We start from the raw sequence: 22416 nt of genomic DNA on the forward strand, positions 1-22416 counted from the left end.
CCCTCGACAAGGCCTCCGCCTCTCGCCCAACCCAGGGCGGAAAGGAGTTATCCCACACACCGGACCAATTTGTAGAATTGCGACGTCATGTTTCACACTCACAGCGTATGACGTCACTGTACGCAGTCCCTACCGAGCTGGCACCCTTGTCCCCGCTGCTCTGCGCATCGCAGGGGCAGCAGAGATTGCGGACGCTGACAAGCTTCGTGCTCATGCTCGAACTATCCGCGCTGCACTGCATCTGGAGGACAACGCTGACCTCCCTCCCCTTGATTGGAAATTTGTTCCTCTTGCATTTGACACTCTTGGCGCCCCAAGCGCCCGCACCACATCTGTACTTGACTCTCTTGCTCGTCAGATTGCGACTCGCACTGGGACTTTATTTGGAAATGCCAAGTCCCGTCTCTCCCAGCGCCTTAGCGACACGATATAGTCCAGCGTAGCCTCGGCTACCATCGCCCGTATGCCTCATCACGGCTCGGCCCTATCATGTCCCACCCAAATGTGATTCTTTAACGCCCGTCCTGTGGTATAGCATCGGCTCCCCCTGAAAGTTAGAAAAATAAAGGTCCCTCCTGATCCGCTGCCATAGATGTCGGGAAGCTCCGCCAGACAGATCGTCGAGCCGAGCATCCCCTTCGGCCCCGACGTGCGTTGCCGCCGCTCTTGGCGCTCACTACAACGTGAGAGGCGCATGGCCGCAAGAGAACTGGTATTTACCCCTTGATCAAACGCCTGTACTGCGCAACGAAGCAGGTCGCTGTGTGATGCTTTGATCCGCCAAGGACCCTTCCTAGGGAGCTTTCGCGATGCACGGGAGGCTGCTTCCTGCGCGCCCGGCGCGTCCAAACTCAATGCCTGCCCCTCCACCGAAACTTTATCTAAAACCCTGTGGCTGTTTTGAGAGTGCGCCTATGAGATGGAGGAATCTCCCACTTTTTCGGGCGGAGTCAATACGCATTGAGCGTGCAAGATGCTGAAAAAGCGCTCGAAAGCATATTTTATGGATACGGTCGGTCGATACTAGAAAGCCCAGGGCTCTCTATCAGTGTCGTACTGCTGCATGTTTTACCGTCGCAATGGATATCTCGTGAACGATTGCCAGTGCTATTCAAGTCATCCAAGAAGCACACCATGATCAACGAATTCTGCTCACATCCGAAGTCTCCACGTAAGAGTCAAAGAAATATCCGACCTCAATCTCCTGCGTGATCAGCCTTTCCGTGGGGAGCTCCTTGGCCCTGAGCACCCCATTAACATCGTATGCCCAAAAGTGGTGGTCGTTATGAGTGGGGTTGTAGTTGCACGCCACCAACCCGCCAACCGTCGCTAAGTAAGTCACCCTGACCTTCATCGCTCCCCGGGATGCTCGGATCGTTGCAAACACCGCCTCTCCCGGCTCGAGCTCCACAGAAGCGCCCGACGTCAGCCCGACCACGATCGTCTGCGACTCCTCGCCGGACTCGCCCCACCCCCTCGAGAACCCGAAGCTCGTCTCGACCCCGCCGCCAGTGCCCTGGAACTCCACCTCGTAATTCACCGTCTGCGTGAACGTGAACGACCCAGAGTTGCTCCAGCTCGTGCTCACCGTGTTGCGCACTTCCTGGTTTGCCGAAGCGTCAAATGTCGCCGTTTGCGACGACGTGTTGTTAAACGGCACCTCGGCCACGATCACAGGTTCCACGCTTTGGTCAATCACCTCGGCGCTGACCGGCCGGATCGTTGTCGTCACTTGTGGCCAACTGTATTTCGTGTACAGGTCGTCCCAAGGGGTCGGGCTGCGCACAAAGGCGTCGTTGGGCTCGCGACCCGCATAGGCCCCCACAGCGGCTTTGAGGTCGTCACCGGCCAGGCCAAAGGTTCCAAGCTCCGTGTCTGAGATGACGTGCACTTCCGAGCCGTAAGCCGTAGCGGAGCCGGAGCTACCGGCGATGATGTTGACCCCGTTTTCAGAACTTTGGCGCGTGGAAAGCGCCCATGACGGGGCGGTCGCAAGTTTGGATACGGTGTCAACGAGTTGGGGCGAAGGACTGGCGGGAGTAAGGACAGTAAGGAGCAGCGGGACCAGGAGCGAGAGAAGTATTCTCGGGGACATAGTGACGGGGTTGGGTAGGGCAGAAGCACTGGATTGCTTGAGTGCGTGGGTTGGTGCGTGGGTTGGAGGTGTGCGCTTGGTTGTGAATGTGATGGATTCTACTTTCTTCCGAAGAACATCTTCTTCTACTGTGCGCCTTTTAAAGGCTGGATGAACTTGTACCTTGTGCTCTGGAAAAAGCAAATGGGACCAAGCCTAAGGTTACAGAGGCACATCACATTCACTAACACCCACACGGACACGCACACCCACATCTAATGTGCACCCTCATGCGAGCACATTGCGGGTGCAGCAAGCCGCCCCCTTCCGGCAACAACGCCCCGCAATCTGTGGTGGGAATTCTCGGAGGTAGTCTGCCGCCAAATCCCCCACGTGCACAAGAGAAAAAGAAAAGCGGGGCGCCGGTCTTCACTACCACTGGCAGCCGCAACAAGTCTGTCACTCGTTTCAAACGCATTGTGGAAACCAAGCAGGTGCTGATAGAAAACCGCACGCGATTAAACAGGTTGCTCGTAGAAGCGAAAATCGCCCCCCGTCCATTGGCGATATTCATTAGTACGGCGATGACATCGACAAGCCGGAGCTTGCTGCAGCGAGTACTTGCCCTTGCTTTACCTTTCTGCGTTCTGCATCGCCGTCTGTATTGTTGACCCATTTACACACACGCACTTCATGCCCTGGATTATGATACAGAGGACAGCACCATCTGTGGTGGCACAATCCGCAGAGAGTTCGGCGACCGCCGTGGCACCTAGTCGAAGAATGCAACCTTGTATCTGATGGTCAAACTGCGCAGTGCCGCCCATGCGTTGTTACCGAACAGTGCCTCAGCGCGTAGTTCATGAGATGGATAGGTACAGTACTGATATGCCAAGGTGATCGAACATCAGGAGTGGTCTCTAGGAGTTTTCCAGGCTGGTAATTTGGAAATTTGGAAATTTTTCCTACGTCAGGGAGCCGCGACGTTTCTGTACTGGAAGGGGAACCGAGACTCATCGCTGCTGTAGCGCCTTTCACATATCTGTATGACGGCTTTTTTCCGTAAACCAACAAGTCAAGCAGAGGTATGGCACAGCCCATGGACAGCATTCTGTCAACAACACCGTCCTCCAGCCGGCCTTCAAATAGCAAGAATAGTTCCTCCCGGCCCATCCCAAAGCAATTTCCTGCGCGCAGGAGCTGGTTGGGACGCCTTAGAACGGCAGCGAGGTTTGAGCCCGGCGTGGGTTGCACGAGTTAGAGGGAGGGGGGGTCTCTGAACCCGCCGATAGCATTACGAGCTGGCTATGAATAGATGAGAAGAAGTGTTAGCGACAGCGGCAGATGACGGCCATAACAAGTGGAAGGAAGATTAGCGTATAGCTGGCATGTAGTGGATTATTGCGAACTGGGAAAAGGTTGCGTGGGTTACTGGTATTGTTGTGCATCAAATGACAGCATCAGCAGATATGAGGCTTGCGCTTGCGGGGTTTCGACAAAGGCCACTGCGAGGATGTGGAGCGAAAGAGATCGGAAGCACTGTTACGACGAGGGATATCGGGAAGCATTGTTACGGTGAGGGATATCGTGAGGTGATGGTGTTTTCATTTTCTCTGTGGCTGCCAAGCCTGATCGGCTGTTGACACAAACCGCTCGCGCCGCGACTTGGTTTAAGTTGGGTAAGAGGGAAAGAGGATGAGAGTGAAGCACTACATAAGCCTCGACAAACTCTCGTCATCCTCCTCACTTCCACTCTCTCAAGCATCCTTCCCCCAATAGCGCCTCCCACAAACACAACAAAAATGTCAGTTCGACCGCTCTTCGCTCTCTTGTCTCTGTTTGCCCTGGTATTTCTCGCTGAAGCCCTCTCTGCGGCTCAGACGTCCTCCGATCTGACCAAAACCTCCGGCCGCCAGGACGGGGGAACTGAAGTCTCGATCACTGCTTCCGGAGATGATAGCACACCCAGCAGCGCCTCCGCCTTCGGCAGCGAGATTCATGTCATCTCGGACACTGAGATTGCCACTTTCGGGCTAGGCGAGGTGTCGCTCAAGCAAGCTGTCGGTGCGTACAAAGGACGGGAGCCCAATGACGCGTATCTGCGGAGCCCGACCCCGTGGGATGATTTGTACACAACGTACGACTGGCAGCAGGTGACGACGACGATACAGCCGGTCAGTGCCGAGGTGATTGAAAAAACGGTCGAACCTGTGATTGTTTCGACGACGCCGTTTAACAATACGTCTTCGCAGACGGCCACATTTGATGTCTCCGCAAGACAAGAGGTGAGGAACACAGTAACATCCAGTTGGGAGCAGTCTGGGTCGGTGACGTTTGGACAGACGATCAAGTACGAAGTAAAATTTGAGGGCATCGGCGGCGTCGGAGGGTCGACAAGCCTGTCGTTTGAATCCGGTTGGGGAGAGGGCGGGTCTGAGGCGCAGACGATTGTGGTCGGGTTGAGTTCCGGTGTGCAGGTTGAACTGGAGCCCGGGGAGTATGTGTTCTCGACTATCCGGGCCTCACGCGGGACTATGAAAGTGAGGGTGGCTTACCGTGCAACGCTGAGCGGATATGTGGCATGTAACTACGACCCAACATTCGAGGACCATCACTTTTGGGCATATGGAGTGAACAGCGTGCTTGCAGCCGAGCAACGGTCAACAGAGGTGATCGTGGAAGAAGTTTTGGACGTCGGGTTTTACTTCAACTCATATGTGGAAACTTCTGACGTGCAGCACACTGCTTAGGTGAATAATCAGAGACGCAATATATTAAACGGACAGCACGATGGTTGTCGTATCGTATATTTGATCCTTCGCGCCTCCGTAATGTGTTGTGCTTGTCAACAAATCGGTTGCAACTGAGTAAGGATCTACAGATTACGTAGCCAACGAATAATAACGGTGTTTCTCCTCGGCCAGAGCAAGTAAATTGGTGCGGTTCATCGAAGGAGCTCGGATCTTCACCATCCAGGGGAGGGAGCTGTGAGACACTTTGTCCACCAGCGTAGTACTATCCCTGTGCAAATGCATGTTTGTAATACGTGTCGGGCCCGATTGCAACATGCTGCCGGGGCTCACGATCCAGGAGTGTTCGCTTGAAACCACCATAGACGCCGGGCATTCGCCGCAGTTTCGCAGGTGCTGCACTGAAGCTTGCTTTCGGAATCAATACCTTGCAGATCACCTCGGAAGCCCTTTCTGTACCCCACACCCGACAAGAGCCCGTTTTCTACCCTCATGACAGTCCGCTCTATAGAGCATGTCACACCATCCAGTTGTTTCCAGTTGTAATTAAAGGTGCAGCTGGCTCCTCTTGAGTCCTTCTGTTTCTCCAGCCTGAAGCGAAAATTGTTCATTGCTGTGATCCACATTGCTGTGATCCACATTGCTGTGATCCACATTGTTTTTTAGCTGTACACAGTATGATTGGTCAAATGCACGGCATCTATGACGTGGCCTACCCCCACCAGCGCTTCCCAAAAAATGCAACTTCATTCCCTGACGTGCATTTTTCGGAATACAGTAACTACCCCTCCAACCGTCAACAGCTGGAGGACAAGTATCCCCGCCCTCCCCCCACCTACCGCACAGACCTTACACACACAACTGCTGCAGATAGATGCCCCACCCTCATCCCGCTCCCCCCATCCCCCCCACCTTCACCATGTCCACCTCCCCCCCTTCCCCCTCCCAAACCCAGACGCCTACCGCAAACCATACCGCCTCCCCTTTGTTTTCCGTCCCCCCTTACCCCTACCCCGCCCCGCTCCGCCCCACCGCTCCCCATGTCCACCTCCGCCTCCAAGCCCGGCCGCCGCCCCGTCTCCACCATGCACGGCCCCGCCGCGGCCGTCGCCCCTGCTGATCCCACCGTCACTACGGATCCCACCGTCGCTGCCGATCCCACCGCCCCCTCTAACTCTTGCCGCGGCCGCCACATCACGCCACAGCCACCCGTGCCCGTCGCTCTGTCCGGCGCCGCGGCCGCGTCGGCCGAGCCGGCCGACGACGACGGCGCCGCCTACGAAGCGCGCACGGCCGCGCGCGTCTCGTGCACAGGCATCGTCGAGCGTAGCGCCTCGCCGGCCGTCATCTCGGCGGCGTGCCAGCTGCACCTGTCGCTCAAGCCGCGCCCGCCGTCGACGCTTGAGCCGCTGCCGCCGCACCGCACCACCTCCGCCAGGGCGGCTTTCGCAACGTGGACTCGGCTTTCAAGGACGGCGGCTTGTACACATCGTGCCTCACGGTTGTCGGGGCAACTGCCGCAGATCTCAGCGTAAAAACGACAAGCGAGCTTACATAGGCTACACACTATCCCAGCACCAGGTTCAAACTCGGGTTCTAGTTGATTGTTCTTGACAAGCCCATCCATGTCATTCAACATGGCGATTCGACAGTTGCTCGACTGAGCGTATTCCCTCGGCCTTCTTTCCCCCTTCCCATCAATGCGCCAGGCTCGACGGCAAGGATGCAAGCATCGCTCCTTGCGCGTGGCGGTATTTTCTCTATGTTCGAAGTGCCTAGATGCGCATCTTGTAGCGATTTGGCCTCATGAAACAGGAAGTGTTTGTATGGTACAATCAAAGTGTAGGCCCCTCGGCGAGCACAGCGGGACGCTTGTTGGCGGACTGGGAACCATCCTGGCTTGGTAAGATTTACAGCCTAGGCGATATTGAGACTGCAGTTGAATCCAGCATGATAAGCACGAGGTGCCGTCAATACAAAAGAACCTGGCTTGTGCTGAATACGATACCGTTCAATCCCTCGGCTTTTCAGTTCCCTCGGATCGAATATGGTTGTCTTGCACATCAGATATCTCTAGGCAGAAGGCTGGTCGTCGGCCAACCGACCATTGAAAACATTCCCGGCAGCATATGTCTCGGAAGCCTCTGCGCACTTCGGAGGTATAGCGTACAAAATCTTATCAGCGCTTCCGCGGTGCAGGTCGGAAACTGAATTCAAAAAGGCATCCTCGATGTGCCAACAATATCGCGTAAACATGTGACCGACGTAGAACATTGAGGGGTTCACTCCCGGTATACGCAGCATGTGACGCAAAAGACCTTTCATTTTGGGATTGCCGATATGGCACTTGGGGCCGGGAAAGTAGGCAAAAGAGGTTTCTACTTTTCGCTTTCGTTTCTTGCATCGCTGTGCAGAGGGCCTTCCAATATTCGAACGCTTTCTCTCATCATCATCGATGGTGTCTTCTGTTTCGGCTGGGGCGCTGGTCACAGTGGCTTCAGCCTTGGAGGCTTCCTTCTTGCCTCCCGGTGCAGGGCGCTTCTCTTTTCTGTAACCAGACGACCGGTGCCATCCATGCCGTACCGTTCCACATACGACTCGCACTTGTATGCCCCTTCAGTCTCTATGTCAACACCGTAATTCACCTCTATTGGGTTCCTATTAACGCCGTTGTGTACAATCTCCCAGAAGAAGCCTTCCAACACATTTGGGTTCCGTGTCCAACCCTAGTCTGCTTTCTCTTCAATAAGACGCAGTACGTCCTTGTTCACTCGCTTGTCATGAACCAGAGCCTTTCGCATACGCTCACTGAACGTCATTGCCCTGCTTTCTTATGCTCGCAGTGATATCGCCTTTGGCGAGTCCTGGAATGTAGGATACTCCAACAAACGACCAGATTCATCCTGAGCCCACTTGCGGAGGCTGACGTGATCGCGACTCGGCTTTTTTGTTCGTTTCATGAGGCGAGGATTTTCCTGAGTCAGGTCCTCCACTAGCACGAGGTCAGACTTTTTGTTCTGCTCTACTACAGCGGCTGATACTGAGGGCGTTGCCTTGTTGGCGTGCACCTTAACGTCGAATGCTGTATCCGTCTTGACCACTGCAACCGCAATGCCGGACGCGATACTAGAAGTGGCACCTAGGGCAACAGACGTCTCGAGGCGGGGCCCTGTGATGCATAGCTCGCTAGATTCGAGATCTAGCATACCCCCAGGGTCGCTTGCGGAGTGTGTGGTTCATTGGGGTATCTTCTTCCTTCGGACTGGTACCCGTGTACTGGAAAATTTGCAGGCAGCACGGAACGCGTGGCTCGAATTACTGGGGCAGAAGCCGATTTGCTGTTTATCGGAAACCGCCCAATAACCATTCCATGTTGTTGCTGAAGGAAATTGCGCCGCTCTTCACCAAGACAATGGCCGGCGTTGCCGAGTCTGTTTCGAGGCACTGCATTCATGTTCATCGCGTTTGAATGCATGCTAGTGTGCAGCATCCTTGATACGCTCGGCTGCGGCTGCAAAGTCCCCTTCCATTGCGCCGCATGTATCTTGAAGGCAGGAAAACTCTGAGCAATTCCGCCGCTGACAGTCGAGTGTTCAGCAGGAACGATTGTTACATAATTCGAAACATTTTGCTTTGGCGTGGTGCGTTGTAAGGAAGGCCTCGACGCAGCCTGAGAGCCGGAAAGTATTAGCACGGGAGTTGGCTTCGAATGCCTCGAGGGGACTTCATGATTTGTCTGAGAAAACGCAGGGGCGTGGCCGACTGGCGCAGGATTTGAGGATGTGACACGCAGTGGTCGCGCGAAGGAATGTGCTGCTCCCAAATATGGACCAGATGGCATCGCCTTTCCAGAGAGCTCGACGCTCAAAGGTGACGTTGGTAGTTTTGCTAAACTATCGGTTGGGGAGGGAGGGGAGGAGGAGGTCGAGGTGGGCGTGGCGCGCGAGAACAGGAGCCTCGAGAAGGAAGTAGAGCTTGTTACCGACACCGCCGTGCGTGATGGCGACTAGGACGGTGTTTAGACGGCGGGTGACCATACGCGTGGGGGGATCGTGGCCGGGTGGTGGCCGGTAGGGGATAGAGCGGCGGTGAGGTTGCAGGGGCGGGGGGTTGTTGCATGGCGCGCGCGGGGGGATCGTGGCCGGGTGGTGGCCGGTAGGGGATAGGGCGGCGGTGAGGTTGCAGGGGCGGGGGGTTGTTGCATGGCGCGCGCGGGGGGAAAGGACGCTGGAGTAGAGCAGGCCGCAGACGACGAGGATGGCGAGCGTGCGCCGCACGATGGCGCATCGCGGCTTAGTGAAACATCGAGGTCCAGGCCGAACGCGTGTCCCACGGCGACGCACGCGGGAGCCAAGCCTGCGTCCAGCGTGTTAGCCTTGTGCAGACACCGGCGCGTAACCTCGGTCGTGCAGCATGCGAAGTAGTATTAGCCTGCAGCCATCCAGCTGACAGCGTTCTTCGGATCACGGTCCACCAGCGAGTGGGCTTCTACCCTGGGTAGCAGACGATGAATAACGGCACCCGACTTGCGAAATTCGATGAGCTATGACGAGATGAGGGAAGGCCACTCCGGTGGCACTCCGCACGAACTATGGCGGGGGGATGCTACTGCGGTGGCACTCCGCATGTGATACGACAGCACTGCACGGTTGACCCAGAGTTCCGCCCTGCTGTACCTACTGTTACATACACACTACGTAAATACTGTAACATTCTACTACGTAAATACTGTACTACGATTGTACCCCTAGTCCTCCGATCGCTCTGCGGGTAGCTTACTGTAGTGCAGGAACGATGGGGCAGTCTTTACTGGCTGGATCTACTCTCTCACTATTTAAGTCTTCTGATTCCACGCCGGCGGGTGTGAGCCTGTGCGTGTGGTACGTGTGCCATGTGTGCACGTGTCTGGGTATTGTCACACTTACGAACGCCTACAGCAGGGTTGCTAGCTAGGGACTGTGATGATAACCATACACGTAGTACACGCATCACAGCCACGCACAGACGACGGCGAGTGGCGACTAGCCTTAAGCGAGCAGGTGAGAGATAGGAAGATAAACTGAGTCATCGTCTCATCACCACAGGTTATGGACCCTACACAAAAACCACTGAAGAACGATCAACAAAACGCGGCGCACCCACCCCGACGATCACCCAGGCAACGACACAAGTCACCCGCACAAGCCACACAACCCGGCAGCCTGGAATACCGTCCCGCAAACCCCACAACGCCTCCAAGCAGCAGTGTCGAGAGCCCGCGCCCAGCGCCTCCACCACTTGTCGAGAGCCCCCCTCCGCCCCCGAGCGTAGAGATCAACCCGAACCCCCCTCCGCCCACAAGCGTAGAGATCACCCCAACCATGGCAACAGAAGATACCACCAACAACCGGTTCCACGGACAGCTACCAACCCTCCAACCCAATGGGGAAAATTTCCTCATATGGCAGCAAGCGATAAATGACATGGCGCTAATCAACGACATGGAAAACATCCTGAACCCCGCCTATACCACACCAGACCAAGACAGTCCAATGCACGCGAAACACAGGAAACAAAGCGCAATACTGCGCATGGCCATCAACAATTCACTGCCTGCAGATTTCGCTGCAACGGCCAACCTGGAACTGGGAGTATCACCACTTGAACTCACTCAAGCCATCACTGAACATTTCACAGATAGGACTACCACAGCTCACCTCTTGCTCAAACAAGAGGCAGACAACACAAAGCTGACACAAACTACCACACTCGATGAATACATGACCAAGCATAGATCGATCCGAACGAGGATGAAGCTAGCTCAGTACCCCAACATCAACACGGGAGAAGCAGTCACAGTCCATTTCATCATCCAAGGCCTGTCCGCACACCCCACATACAAACATCTTCAAGACATGTGGATCGAAACTGACACAGTGCCTAACACAATCCATAATATCGGCCAACGCCTGAAAGCCGTCCACGCACGAAGTGTGGAAAAAGACACCCAAAAAACAGACACACCTCATGGCCTCAAACAACAGGAAGGAAGCCGCCCTCGTGGACGATCAAGCAGAGGAAGAGGACGCGCAAGAGCAAAATGGCAGGGACAATACTGGAACCCAACGGCACCAGCACCCGTCATGCTGCCGTACCCGCAATTCATGCAGCAGCACACACAAGAGGCACACAGTGCAAAACAAAAAGCCATGTACAAAAAGTACACCCAAGGTCACACAGCGACTAACGAAGAGGAATTGGCGGAGGATGGGCACATGTATGACATAAAGCCGAACACCAATTGCCAAGACTCGGACGGTAGGCAATTTGCACTTGACTCAGGAGCACACCCCTCCCACATCCGAAAAGCAACCCATGGCATGCGACCCCTAACCCGCAAAGTCTGCACTAACACAGCCACATCAACAACCCCCCCCCCCTCGCGACACACCATGGCATACTCCAGATCCCGACGACACGCAAGCGCATGCTTAAGCTACCTACCATCGTAAACCCGCACATCAAGAAAAACCTCTTATCCGTCCATGATATTGCCAAGCAATGGGGAGCAGTGATATTCTACCCCAACACAGCATGTGTCCTCGACACGCGAAAGAGACCGCCACAAGTAGTAGCGACAGCCCAATTCAGCCGCGGACTGTACACCCTCAACGTGGCAAAACCAACACCACACGCAACAACAGCAAGAGCGCTGCCGCGGACACACACAAAAAATCGCAAGACACCCCACACAAGCACAATCACAAAAGTGAGAGGATCACAAGCCCCCAAATCGCTGCCCAGATCGCGAACTCCGAAAGCACATAAAAAAATTGCCCCCATGCACCAGCAGCACAATCCTGCCCACAGCCCCCCTGACACTGTCAATACGCGCACACAACATGAACACCACCATTGGCACATGGTATTCAATCATGTTCGCCCATCAACCATACAACAAATGGCAAAGAGAAAAATGATTCCCAACCCCCCAGCATCACTTGCAAACCCGCCCCCGAGAATCACATGTACAAGCTGCGCAGCAGCAAAACTCCAGCCAGCCAAACACCAGCGCAGACGACACAACTATGACACAGGCGAGGCACTCAGCAGTGACATATGCGGTCCCTTCCCCACCCCGTCAAGGCAAGGGAACAGATACTTTATGACGGTGATTGACACAAACTCACGATACCTAATAATCACCTTCTTAAAAACCAGGGAAGAAACTGCAGAACAAATGAACAACGTACTGCAACACATCAACAAAAACAAAACCCACAAACCAAGGAGAGTCCACACAGATAATGCAAAAGAGTACTTATCAAGCGCGACGCAAACCGTATACCACAACAATGGGGTACAACACACAACCACTGTGCCGTACTCACCCCCGGAAAACGGTATTGCCGAAAGAATCAACAGAACCATACTCAACGCAGCACGAGCGGCATTACACCACAGTACACTCTCCACAGACCACTGGGAAGATGCAATCAAGGATGCAGCATTCAAGTACAATAACACGCTTCACCTCAGCACAGGACAAATCCCCACCACAGTATGGCACGGATACAAGCCACAAGTACCACAATACCTAATATTTGGGCAACTGGGACACATTCCCAACATCATGGGAAAGACAAAAATGCACAAGCTGCAACACCGAGCCATCCCTGTCCGGTACCTCTACGCAACCGACCAAAAACACATCGTGGTCATGAGCACGGCAGACAACAAAACACGACGTGTGAGGACAGTAGACTTCAATGTCTACCATCCAGACCGTGACCCCAACAACAAAGTCCATGTGGTATTCAAGGCATTCACGCCCAAGCCAACCCCCGCCCAAATACCCAACACAACCTCTGCCCCAATGCACCATGGCCAAGCCAAAAATTACCCTGATGCAGCACAGTGAGCGCGACCGCACAACAAAGAGCTCGATAACCTAGACCAAAACAAGGTTATCACGTGGCTCCCCCCTCACAAAATCCCCAAAACAACCAAACCCATACCACTAACAATGGGGTACCGCTACAAAAGGGACCAGAAGGGCGAGATCATAGAGCGAAAAGCAAGGTGCTCAGCAAAGGGGAGACAAGATGATCCCCAACGTCCACTTCAACCCCGAAAAAACCACGACATATATGGCGGACAAAACCACAGTCAGACTCCTATTTGCCATTGCCGCAGCATTTGACATGAATATCGCGCACATCGACATAAAATCAGCGTACCTGCATGAAAAGTTTGACCACTCCGGCAGCGAGCAAGTGTATGTACGACAGCACCCAAGGTTTGATGGAACATACACACACGCACACACAGTGGGCAGGCTGAACAAGAATATATACGGTACACCGGGAGCAGGACACACCTACCTCACTGCTGTATTCAAGCTACTTAAAAAGCACAGATTCAACCAATCAGAGGCGGACATGTGCCTCTTTCACAGAAGAGAAAAAGGCCACACCATAATTCTCTTTATCAGCATGGATGACTTTACCGTCATAAGTACGTCCAAAAAATTACAGACCCAGTTTGCAGCTATGTTGACCACTGCATACAACATCAAGCAACTGGGCGAACCAAGCCAACTACTAGGATGGACAGTCAAGAGACTCAAGAACGGCTCCATACATGCATCACAACCAGCGGCGATACAGTACGTCGTCAACAAGGCGGAAATGGGAGAATGCAATAGCAAACCAACGCCATACAACGACAACACAAAAAAACTACATGGCCCTGTCCCCGCAGACGAACCAATGCCACAGGTCACCAAAACGTATCAACAGCTGCTAGGTGACATCAGATATATCGCAGACTCAACGCGACCAGACATATACTTTGTCGCAAACCGATTATCAGTAGCAGCAAAAACCCCCACGAAAAGACACTGGAATGCCCTCAAGCGTCTGATCAGATATATGAAACACACACAGACGCATGGACTCATATTCGCAGCAGGAAAACACAAAATGGACCCGCACTGCATCCCAAACCTCCTCGAAACGTATAGCGATGCGGACTTCGCAACAGACGTCACAGACCGCAAATGCATATCAGGAATGATCCACATGTACAATGGGACACCCGTGTGCTGGGGCTCTATCAAGCAATCCATCACAGCATTATCAACATGCGAAGCAGAATATATTGCTGCAACATCGGCAGCACAGCAAACGACATGGATCAGACGTCTACTCAAAGACATCGGCATGCTGCCCCAAGACGCTACACCCTTCCACATAGACAACCAATCTGCACTACGAGTCGCAAAGAACAGTGGACCAACAAAACGCAGAAAGTTCATTGACCTCAGACACCACTACCTCACCCACCAAACCAGAGCAAAGGCGATAAGCATACGCCACATTCAATCACAAGACATGCTCGCAGATATATTAACAAAGCCGCTAAAACCGAAACCATTCACACACTTAACAAAAAGGATACAAGTGTGCAACCCCCCACCCCCGCATCAAACAAAGGATCGCGCTACAGCGACGGGGGGAGTGTGATGATAACCATAACAGCGCAGTCGCAGTAGCGCTCACCAAGTGATGATAACCATACACGTAGTACACGCATCACAGCCACGCACAGACGACGGCGAGTGGCAACCAGCCTTAAGCGAGCAGGTGAGAGATAGGAAGATAAACTGAGTCATCGTCTCATCACCACAGGGACCGTCACCTTGCACCGATCCATTTCACAGTGCATCTCCTCCATCGTCACCGTGTCCCTCCTCCATCGTCACTGTGACCCTCCTCCATCGTCACCGCGCACCAATCTGCTCCATCACCTCCGATTTTATCTCACCGGTATGTGGCAAACCGCCGCCTTGCACTTCGACATGATCCAAATTCCCAGAGCCTGGTACACCATGTACTTCATCTCCTGTCTCATCCTGTCTACCTCCGCCCTCATATACCTCAAACGCGCCATTATTTACCCACGCTCTATCATCGACGATTTCAATCACGTCTTGTCAACTTCTGCTTCATGCCCGTGATGATCAGCGCTCTGTGTGTCCTCACAACACCACTCTTCCTCCGAACTCTCAACCAGTTCATCGTCGGCTTCTACGTGCTCGGCACATACCAAGTCGGCCTTGCGCTTTATCTCTGCGGCGACTGGTTGTTCGACTTGCATCCAACCAACTTCATTCACCCGCTCGTCTTCATGCGAATTATTGGCTTCTTCCTGCTTGCCAATATCTGCGCATCAGCACATCTTGTTGACCACACGTTCGCCATGCTCTCCGTCGGCTGCCTATTCTGGTTGCTCTTCTTCATCACTAACTTCCAACACCTCTCCCCGGCTCTTGATAAGGGATCTGTGCGGCAGCAGGCAACTTTCTTTCTGTTTATCGCACCACCAGCGCAAGCTGCCCTCTCCTTCGTCGTGCTCCAGATGGCCGAAGCGGTGAGCCCAGAAAAAACGATTGCCCTTTGCCGACTGATGTCAATCGAGAGAATTGCATGTAACTGTCAACAGTTACATGCAATTCTCTACAGATGTGACTGCACTTTCGGGAACGTTACTGCAGTTCGCACGAATGGCAGTCTGGTGCGTTCTACTTTCGCACAAGCGATGCCATTGCCATCAGTAAGTATATAGGCATGATTGATGATGCATCGTACGAGGGATATAAGTTTATTCCGTTCTAATAGCATCAGAGGCCAATCGCTTGGTGAAAGATGGAGACTTTCTGGACAATGTCTATCCCAACACGCCAGTATGTATGGTATTAGTGATGGGTGTCGCAATGCGCCTATCTCGGTTAAGCGCTCTTGAATACGGTGTACTGCGGTAGTGACCGCGCAGGAAGCGTCTCCCAAAGGTGGGACTGCCTGTCCAGTCAGTGATCTCTAAAAATGAAGTAGCAACAATAAGCGAGCGCAGGCCGCGATAAGGGCGGTAGGAGGTTGAGCACGATCCTTCGCGCCCTCGTCGTTGTTTGTAGAGTGCGGAGCTTGCCCCTTACTGCGCGGGTGCATTTTTGTCTCGCCATGAGAAGACTTTCGCTGTCGCGATGCAGGCGCCAACCCCGGTTTGTCACGAGAATGCTCAGTCCAATGCTATCGCACGCTCAAGGTTGCTGCAATTTATCACACCGGGGGGAATTCAAAGGGCAGGGGACATGAGAGGCGATAGGAGGGCTGAGTAGTCCGGTAGCTTAATAGCCACCGGACTACTCAACCCTGCATCATTATGAAGCTAAAATGCAATCCCCTAGTCCCCGCGCTCCAGACAGAGGCGCTTCTATTGCCATGCCACTGTGTGCTGTACTGACTCTTGAGAATCCTGCTTCACAGACGTCCCGGACTGTAACCGCCCCTGTCGTGCAAGTGGTGTATCTTTCTTGTCGGGAACGCTTCTGTTGCGAGCACCAAAAGCAGCCTGGTGTGTGCTACTCGCCCATATCTGTGCGATTACTTTTCATATGACATGTAGAGCCATTCCGTTCCAGAAGTATTTGGAGGCCTGTCACTTGGTAAATGTCGAACCACTTGAAAATGTACACGGTTGCCTATCCGTGAAATATGGCAAGGTGTCCTGCAATCGTAGTTACGCTTTGTGTTTCGTTTCTCAGGAAGGACTGATTGTGCATATTACCGCTGTACCACCGTACAGCACACTCATCGGATAGGTCATTAGGCCCTGGCGCCGAGCTGTCATTGCTGCCGGGTAGTACATGGCAAGAGGCTCCACGACATGGAGCCGTGTTCTCTCTTTACGGTGTCCTCGTACGATGGGAGTGTATAACACATCATAGTGTCATCTCGCAATTGCTTTGGTCCCCCGAGACACCCGCGTAACTTCGTCCAAATGAAATGACCCGATACGTGGTTGTACCAAAGGCCACTGCATAATCTCCTTCCTCACTGTACATAAAATTATATTTGGCGTTTGAAAACCCGACGATAAATAATCACACAGGTGATGAGCGGCAGGCGATCCGAGATTTTAGCAACTTTTTTTTATTGCAGACTGCAGCGACGCTCGATCTGAAAGATCAAACTCACTAGGAGCGAATACACTCTTCATAGCTATTCTCCAAGCGTCCGCGCTTCAGAAAGGGGATTCTCACCTCCAATGGGACACTTCTCAACTTCAGCCTCAGCGACTGCTGGCGACGGACAGATAGCCCAAGAAGAAGTTCACTATCAGAAAGGACACTTCTAGTAATAAGGCGGCTTGTAGGGCCTCTTCTTGTGGGCCTTCTTCTTGTAGGGCTTGGGCGGGTAACCGTAGCCTCCGCCTCCATAGTGGTTCTTGCAGAAGAATCCCTTGAAGTACTTGTAGTGGGAGTAGATTTTGCAACCAAATGCAACCTTGCAGTACGGGTACTTGTAGCAAGCCCTCCAGGCAGCCTTCTTGGACTTGTAGCATGTCTTAGGGCAGTACCCATACGAACGTTCTGCCACATCCATGTCCTCTTCAATGTCATTCTGCTCAGTGAGATCGCCTTCCATGGGAATCTCGTCCAGGGCGAAGGCGACTGCGACCAGGGCCAGGAGGACCAAAAGGAAAAATGTTCCTGTACGAACCATGTTAGCAAGGGCAAATGTGAGATACGAGCTTGCTGAAAGTCTGTTTGGTTCTTGCTTCAGCTGGAGAGAAGGTAATGAGATAGGGTGACTGAGTCTGGTGTGCACCGGAACTGCTATATTTATAGCATTCTAGATCGCCCAAATCTTCAAGAATGTTCAACAGCTTCGGGTAGCAGTCACGAGTTTAGTCAAGGAACATACACGCAAAACTGCCTCAAATGCTAGGTTTCCATCCTACGATAACAAAATATTATCGTACACAAGGCCGCTTCAACGTTTGCTTTTTGGCAATGTTGAACTCAAGATTGCATTTGAATAAGGGATGCATCCTTGCGAAACCTTTTCTTTATTGGCAGAGAAATAAAATGTGTTCGAGAGAACTTATCCGAACGTTTGAGACGAAAAGGACTCTCCAAGATGTAAGATCTTGCACAAGAGTTGTTACGCATATGATAGAAGGGTGCATGCCCTTTCTACATACTGTATATTTCACTGTTATGATTTGCCAGTACAGCTGAACCTTTCGTTATATGCCCTCACTTGTCTACAGCCACTCTTTTCACTTAGAAGTGCATGCCTTCATAAAATCTCGCACTCTAGGATTGTAATCGTTTCTACGGTTGTCCAACATTGGAAGCTCCCCTCCCAACAAGAGTATCCACGATTGGATAGCAAAGGCAAATTCGTATACTTCATTTAGGTCGCAGGGAAACGAACAAGCTCAAACAAGGATGAGACATTATGAATGTCAACAACAAAAATCGAGGCATGAGAGAAATAGCACGTTTAAATGAGAGTTTTAAAGATGTGTGTCTCTGGCTGAGCTATTGAGTACGGCTGGTGTGGCCTCTATCAGAGTATCTAATGATTACTCTGAATTCTTACCGGTGGATGAATGAAAACCCGCATAGAGTTACAAAACTAGAAAACAATCTTATTCAACCGTGCCAGTCCGATCGGAAGCAGCGAATACTCAAATACGCAGTTTTTTCGACATGGAAAGTAATGGTGTGATAGGGAGCGAAAGGAATTTGGGGATGCTCTATAGTTTTGTTGTGTACTGCAGGGGATCTACCGTTCACTCGCAACTTTTTAGAAAAAACAAAGACGGCGAACCGATGTAACTGTTCAAGTTATGTCCCCTATTGCTACGAATTTGTGGACAGTACATGAACTTGATTACAACAGGGCAGCGAGAAGAAAATGATATGAGAAAACTTGGAATAGACTGGGTGAATGAGTCTTCACACAAGGGCTTTTGGAAGATACTTCAGGAATGGATGGATGCAACGCAATTGCTCCATAGAGAATCTAAACATCAGAAGAGTATCGTGTAGAGGGCAACGCCAAGAAAAACGAATCTGGTCGGCAGCACAAGCTGCCAGGAAAACAATAGTAGAGCGCAAGTGTCGCTCCATCCACCACGGACAACGCCAGCAGAGGACCAAACTAAGTCATAGACTGCCGAAAAACTATTGTACTAGCAATACCACAAAGCCCGTTATTGGCTGATGAGTCCCTCAGTATCAAGATTTCAAGCATCATTGCATGGCTCTGGTCAGCGTTTGTATCAACCGATGGTTCGTTTTCTCCTAACCCACGACGAAACTAGGAATGCCGGGGTCAATGCTTCGTCACCCACATCTACCAACTGTCGTCGCGAGATTGAAGACGTCATGGCAGTGCTACCTCCTTTACGGTTTGCATGCGGACGTTGTAGTATAGCTCCCTGCGACACTGTCGTGGACACCTCCTCGCAAAGCGCATATCATAGGCAAACCATTCCATCTACCCGCCTATCAAGGGGTAGGGAATGACCACAGAATATGCGCTTTCCGCCAAGAACACTAGCTTTCAAGAGCCAGCCCGAGTTCGAAGTGGAAAGAGCACGGTAACAATGGAAATGCGGGAAGGGAGCCCGGCCGCATTTCCAAAGTCTTCCAGTGCAGCGCAGCAAATCCCCTTCTGAATGAAAACAACTTCGTCTCGGCTGAATGAAGGGGAGGGACGACTCTGTGGGTTTTCCAAACGCATTAGGAAACTGAGGGGCGTGTACCAGATCCGCCACGAGCGCATATGCCCCGGGCGTAGAAACTACATTGTTGCCGCAAGCAGCAACCCTACCATTAGGCGTGGACACACGAGGCACGCTAGGGCGTCGAGCAGATTTTGATTTGCTAGAGACCACATCGTAATCAGATTAGGATGCGGTCTCCAGCAAATCAATATAATACAGGGGGGGTCGCGATATAGTGCCATCTTTGTTAGTGCCAGCTCCGATACTGCGGTACCCTTCTGCGGGGTGGCACGAATTTTGAGCCAAAAACAAAGGGTCTCTAGAGAGGCAGTTGGATGGACGTACTGCCCGAGAGCCACTGCCGCCGCGGAAAGATATTATGCAGTTGCTAACTCGAATAGAGTCTATGGCGGAAAAAGGCGGGGCTGATGATGCAATTAGACATCTGCAAAAGTGTAGGCTGGCATTTATGGCTGCGAAAAAGGAGGAAGTCAATGCGACGGCTCGGCAGCTACTAATATCATAAATGCTTGATTAGACTTGAGTCTGTAGTGAAGATGCAAAGCATGAGTGATGGCGTCGTGCGAGCGGACTTTCTGAGCAGTGATGTAAGGAAGTGGTTGCAAAAAAAGCCGTAAATCTCATTATCTTACAGTGTGTTCGATATGGTGCCGTTTTCGGCCCACTGACATAGGGTAGCACTATATCGCGACCCTCCACTGTACCACGTCCCGGTACAGGGGGGGGGAACCCCATTAGTGCCACTTTTACTTATGCCACCCTCCCACTAATGCCGGCCAGATGCACGAACACGAAAAGTGCCACGTGTCACACGGGTCCGGGTGTTTTGCTGCGGTTGGTCCGTCGCGCGTGAAAACATGTGAAAGCGGCTTCTAAGCCCGATCCTACTGTACCTACCGAACAGCGCTCACAGACCTTAGCTTGTCCTCCTTATGGATCTGGTTCCGGAATAAAAAAAGCAACGCGCATGCGCCTGACAATAGCGCAGAAGCTGGACATTGCAGATCTGCTCGACAATGGACACTGTGCCGCAGCAATTAAGCGACAGTTCGGCATCGCAGGGCGCACCGTGCGAAAAATCAGAGCTACTGCTCCCACATTACTCCGCGTAGCCAACAAGAAGCCAAAATCACTGCAAATAAAGACCCGTCAGGCCGTAACGGTCCCCAATCTCGAAGCAAACCTGCTCGAATTTCTCAATTACGCCAGATCGGCGAAGATGCCGGTAACACAAAATGTCCTGCAGACGAGGGCACGCATGATCCGGGAACACATGCTCAAGGCCCCAGCGACTGAAAAAGAACACCGCGTGCCTCACAAGTTTACAGCATCTCGCGGGTGGGTGGAGAATGCCAAGTTTCAGACGCTCTATCGTCTCGTTTCTCACTGCAAAACACGACAGAGATCCAACGCGGAGCGGGCTGACGTTAATTTGCAAGTGCATGAAAATAGATGTGACGACGTCACCTACTAATGCCATCTCCCAATAGTGCCTGTTTTTGGGGTCTCGCACGGGGCGGCACTAATGGGGGGTAGTTGGGTCTAGGCTTGGTATAAGATGAACGAACGAGTTTGGACACGTGTATGACGAGGTACCGCTGGTAGGACTGTTTGGCAAAAGTAGACAACAGCAGTATGAATTCACCCGCGATCTTAAGGAAACAAACGCGTACCCACCTATCGCTCTACGACAATTTCGAAACAGCTCGCCAAATCCCAACATGCCTGCCTTTACGCTGCCGTCGGCGGTAACGAAAACGTTTAGAGGCCTCGAAGACATCGCGACGCCTACAGGATACCCTCTCTAAGTCGGCACTCAGGGCTTGCGAAAGGAGCTATTCTTCACGCGAAAACGCGGCGCGAAGGAGCTTGCTCGCGGCAGCTCCGGATAACTGAGTGGTTCCAGTAGTAGGCGGTTTTAACGTCCGACGCATTTGCTTCGCAGAAAAGATTGCTATCAAACTTGCTTCTAGCTACAGTAAGCATAACCTTTCAGGCCAGGTAGGACTTGATATAGGGCGACCTGGACAGATTCGGCCGGCCCCTTCCTCCCCTGCCCCCGTATACGTGATGCCTGGTCCAGCAAAGCATTATATCCTCTGCACTAATCACGCGCGGGTTTCAGTGTAAAAGACTACCTCCAGGGATTACGCGTCTAGCAGAGACAAAATCAATAGGTGATCTCCCTGTGTGGTCTTCGTGACACCGCGGCGGTCTTCCCAAACAGGCCCAGTGTTTTGTGGCTTGTATTGTATGAAAGTTTATTTGGCTCTCCAGTGTATGAGTGGAACATCCTTTGGGGCTTGCGATTTGACCTTGCCGATCGGCATGCAGATCGCAAGGATTTGTCTTAGTCGCAAGGCTATGTAGTAGACTGACCGAATATCTCTGAATAAAAGACAGAACTACAATGCGGAGGAAGAATAAGGTACAAGGGACAGCGCAAAGGTGTAACAAGGCGAGCGTGCTTTGGACTTGGTGCCATAGCAAAATAGTGTCTCACTTCCTACATACCTTCCAAAATATAGAGGTCCTCGAGAATTCACCGACTGTCGCAATGCTTCACCTCGGCTTGAATATGCCCACGTCTCTTTGGGACCGAAATCGTAAAACCGGCGGGACCTGTGACAAGCCAGACCGCTGCCGGCCCAGCAACGCAACGATTTAGAGTGTACCACACGTGTATAAGGCCCGGGCACACACTGCCAAAATGTTTTCTTCTGATGCGTTCACGGCAAGATTCTGCGTGAAGGGCGTGCTCCTTGATGCTGTCCAAAATCAGGCCTGCGACACACTCTAGCAAACTTTTGCAACTTTCCTGCTTTATTTCTGACCGATTGCTTGTGGTGATCGCCCAGATCACAACTCCAGACAGTTATGCTGAGGGATTTGGGGATTTAATATTTTTTGCAATTTGGAGCCATTCCTTTGGCTTGATTGTGTTTCAGGTGTGTATTCTAGACTGCAGGTTGCGTGTCCTTGACCAACTATATGTACTCCGCTACCCTC

The 22416-nt window shown here is 52.4% G+C and overlaps 3 protein-coding genes; 2 read left to right on the plus strand and 1 right to left on the minus strand.

The window, feature by feature from the left end:
• Window positions 1-212: 212 nt before the first annotated feature.
• CHC_T00002224001 (hypothetical protein) lies at window positions 213-443 on the plus strand. Its single transcript, XM_005713436.1, has one exon. It carries the CDS (start codon window positions 213-215, stop codon window positions 441-443), a length of 231 nt encoding a protein of 76 aa, XP_005713493.1.
• A 16337-nt stretch (window positions 444-16780) lies between these two features.
• CHC_T00002225001 (hypothetical protein) lies at window positions 16781-17227 on the minus strand. XM_005713437.1 is given in 2 exon segments: window positions 16781-16840; window positions 16841-17227. 1 exon segment carries the CDS (start codon window positions 17225-17227, stop codon window positions 16841-16843), a length of 387 nt encoding a protein of 128 aa, XP_005713494.1. The 3' UTR covers window positions 16781-16840.
• Window positions 17228-17247: 20 nt separating this feature from the next.
• On the plus strand, window positions 17248-17457 carry CHC_T00002226001 (hypothetical protein). The gene has a single exon (XM_005713438.1). The coding sequence runs from the start codon at window positions 17248-17250 to the stop codon at window positions 17455-17457; it is 210 nt and encodes a 69-aa protein (XP_005713495.1).
• Window positions 17458-22416: the final 4959 nt, after the last annotated feature.

Source organism: Chondrus crispus, genomic scaffold (assembly GCF_000350225.1).
Source record: "Chondrus crispus Stackhouse genomic scaffold, scaffold_13, whole genome shotgun sequence".
NCBI lineage: Eukaryota > Rhodophyta > Florideophyceae > Gigartinales > Gigartinaceae > Chondrus > Chondrus crispus.

Excerpts from the sequence above, each read along its gene's own strand:
- CHC_T00002224001 (XM_005713436.1), top strand. The coding sequence starts at position 213 with ATGCTCGAACTATCCGCGCTGCACTGCATCTGGAGGACAACGCTGACC.
- CHC_T00002225001 (XM_005713437.1), bottom strand. The coding sequence starts at position 17,227 with ATGGGTACTGCCCTAAGACATGCTACAAGTCCAAGAAGGCTGCCTGGA.
- CHC_T00002226001 (XM_005713438.1), top strand. The coding sequence starts at position 17,248 with ATGTCCTCTTCAATGTCATTCTGCTCAGTGAGATCGCCTTCCATGGGA.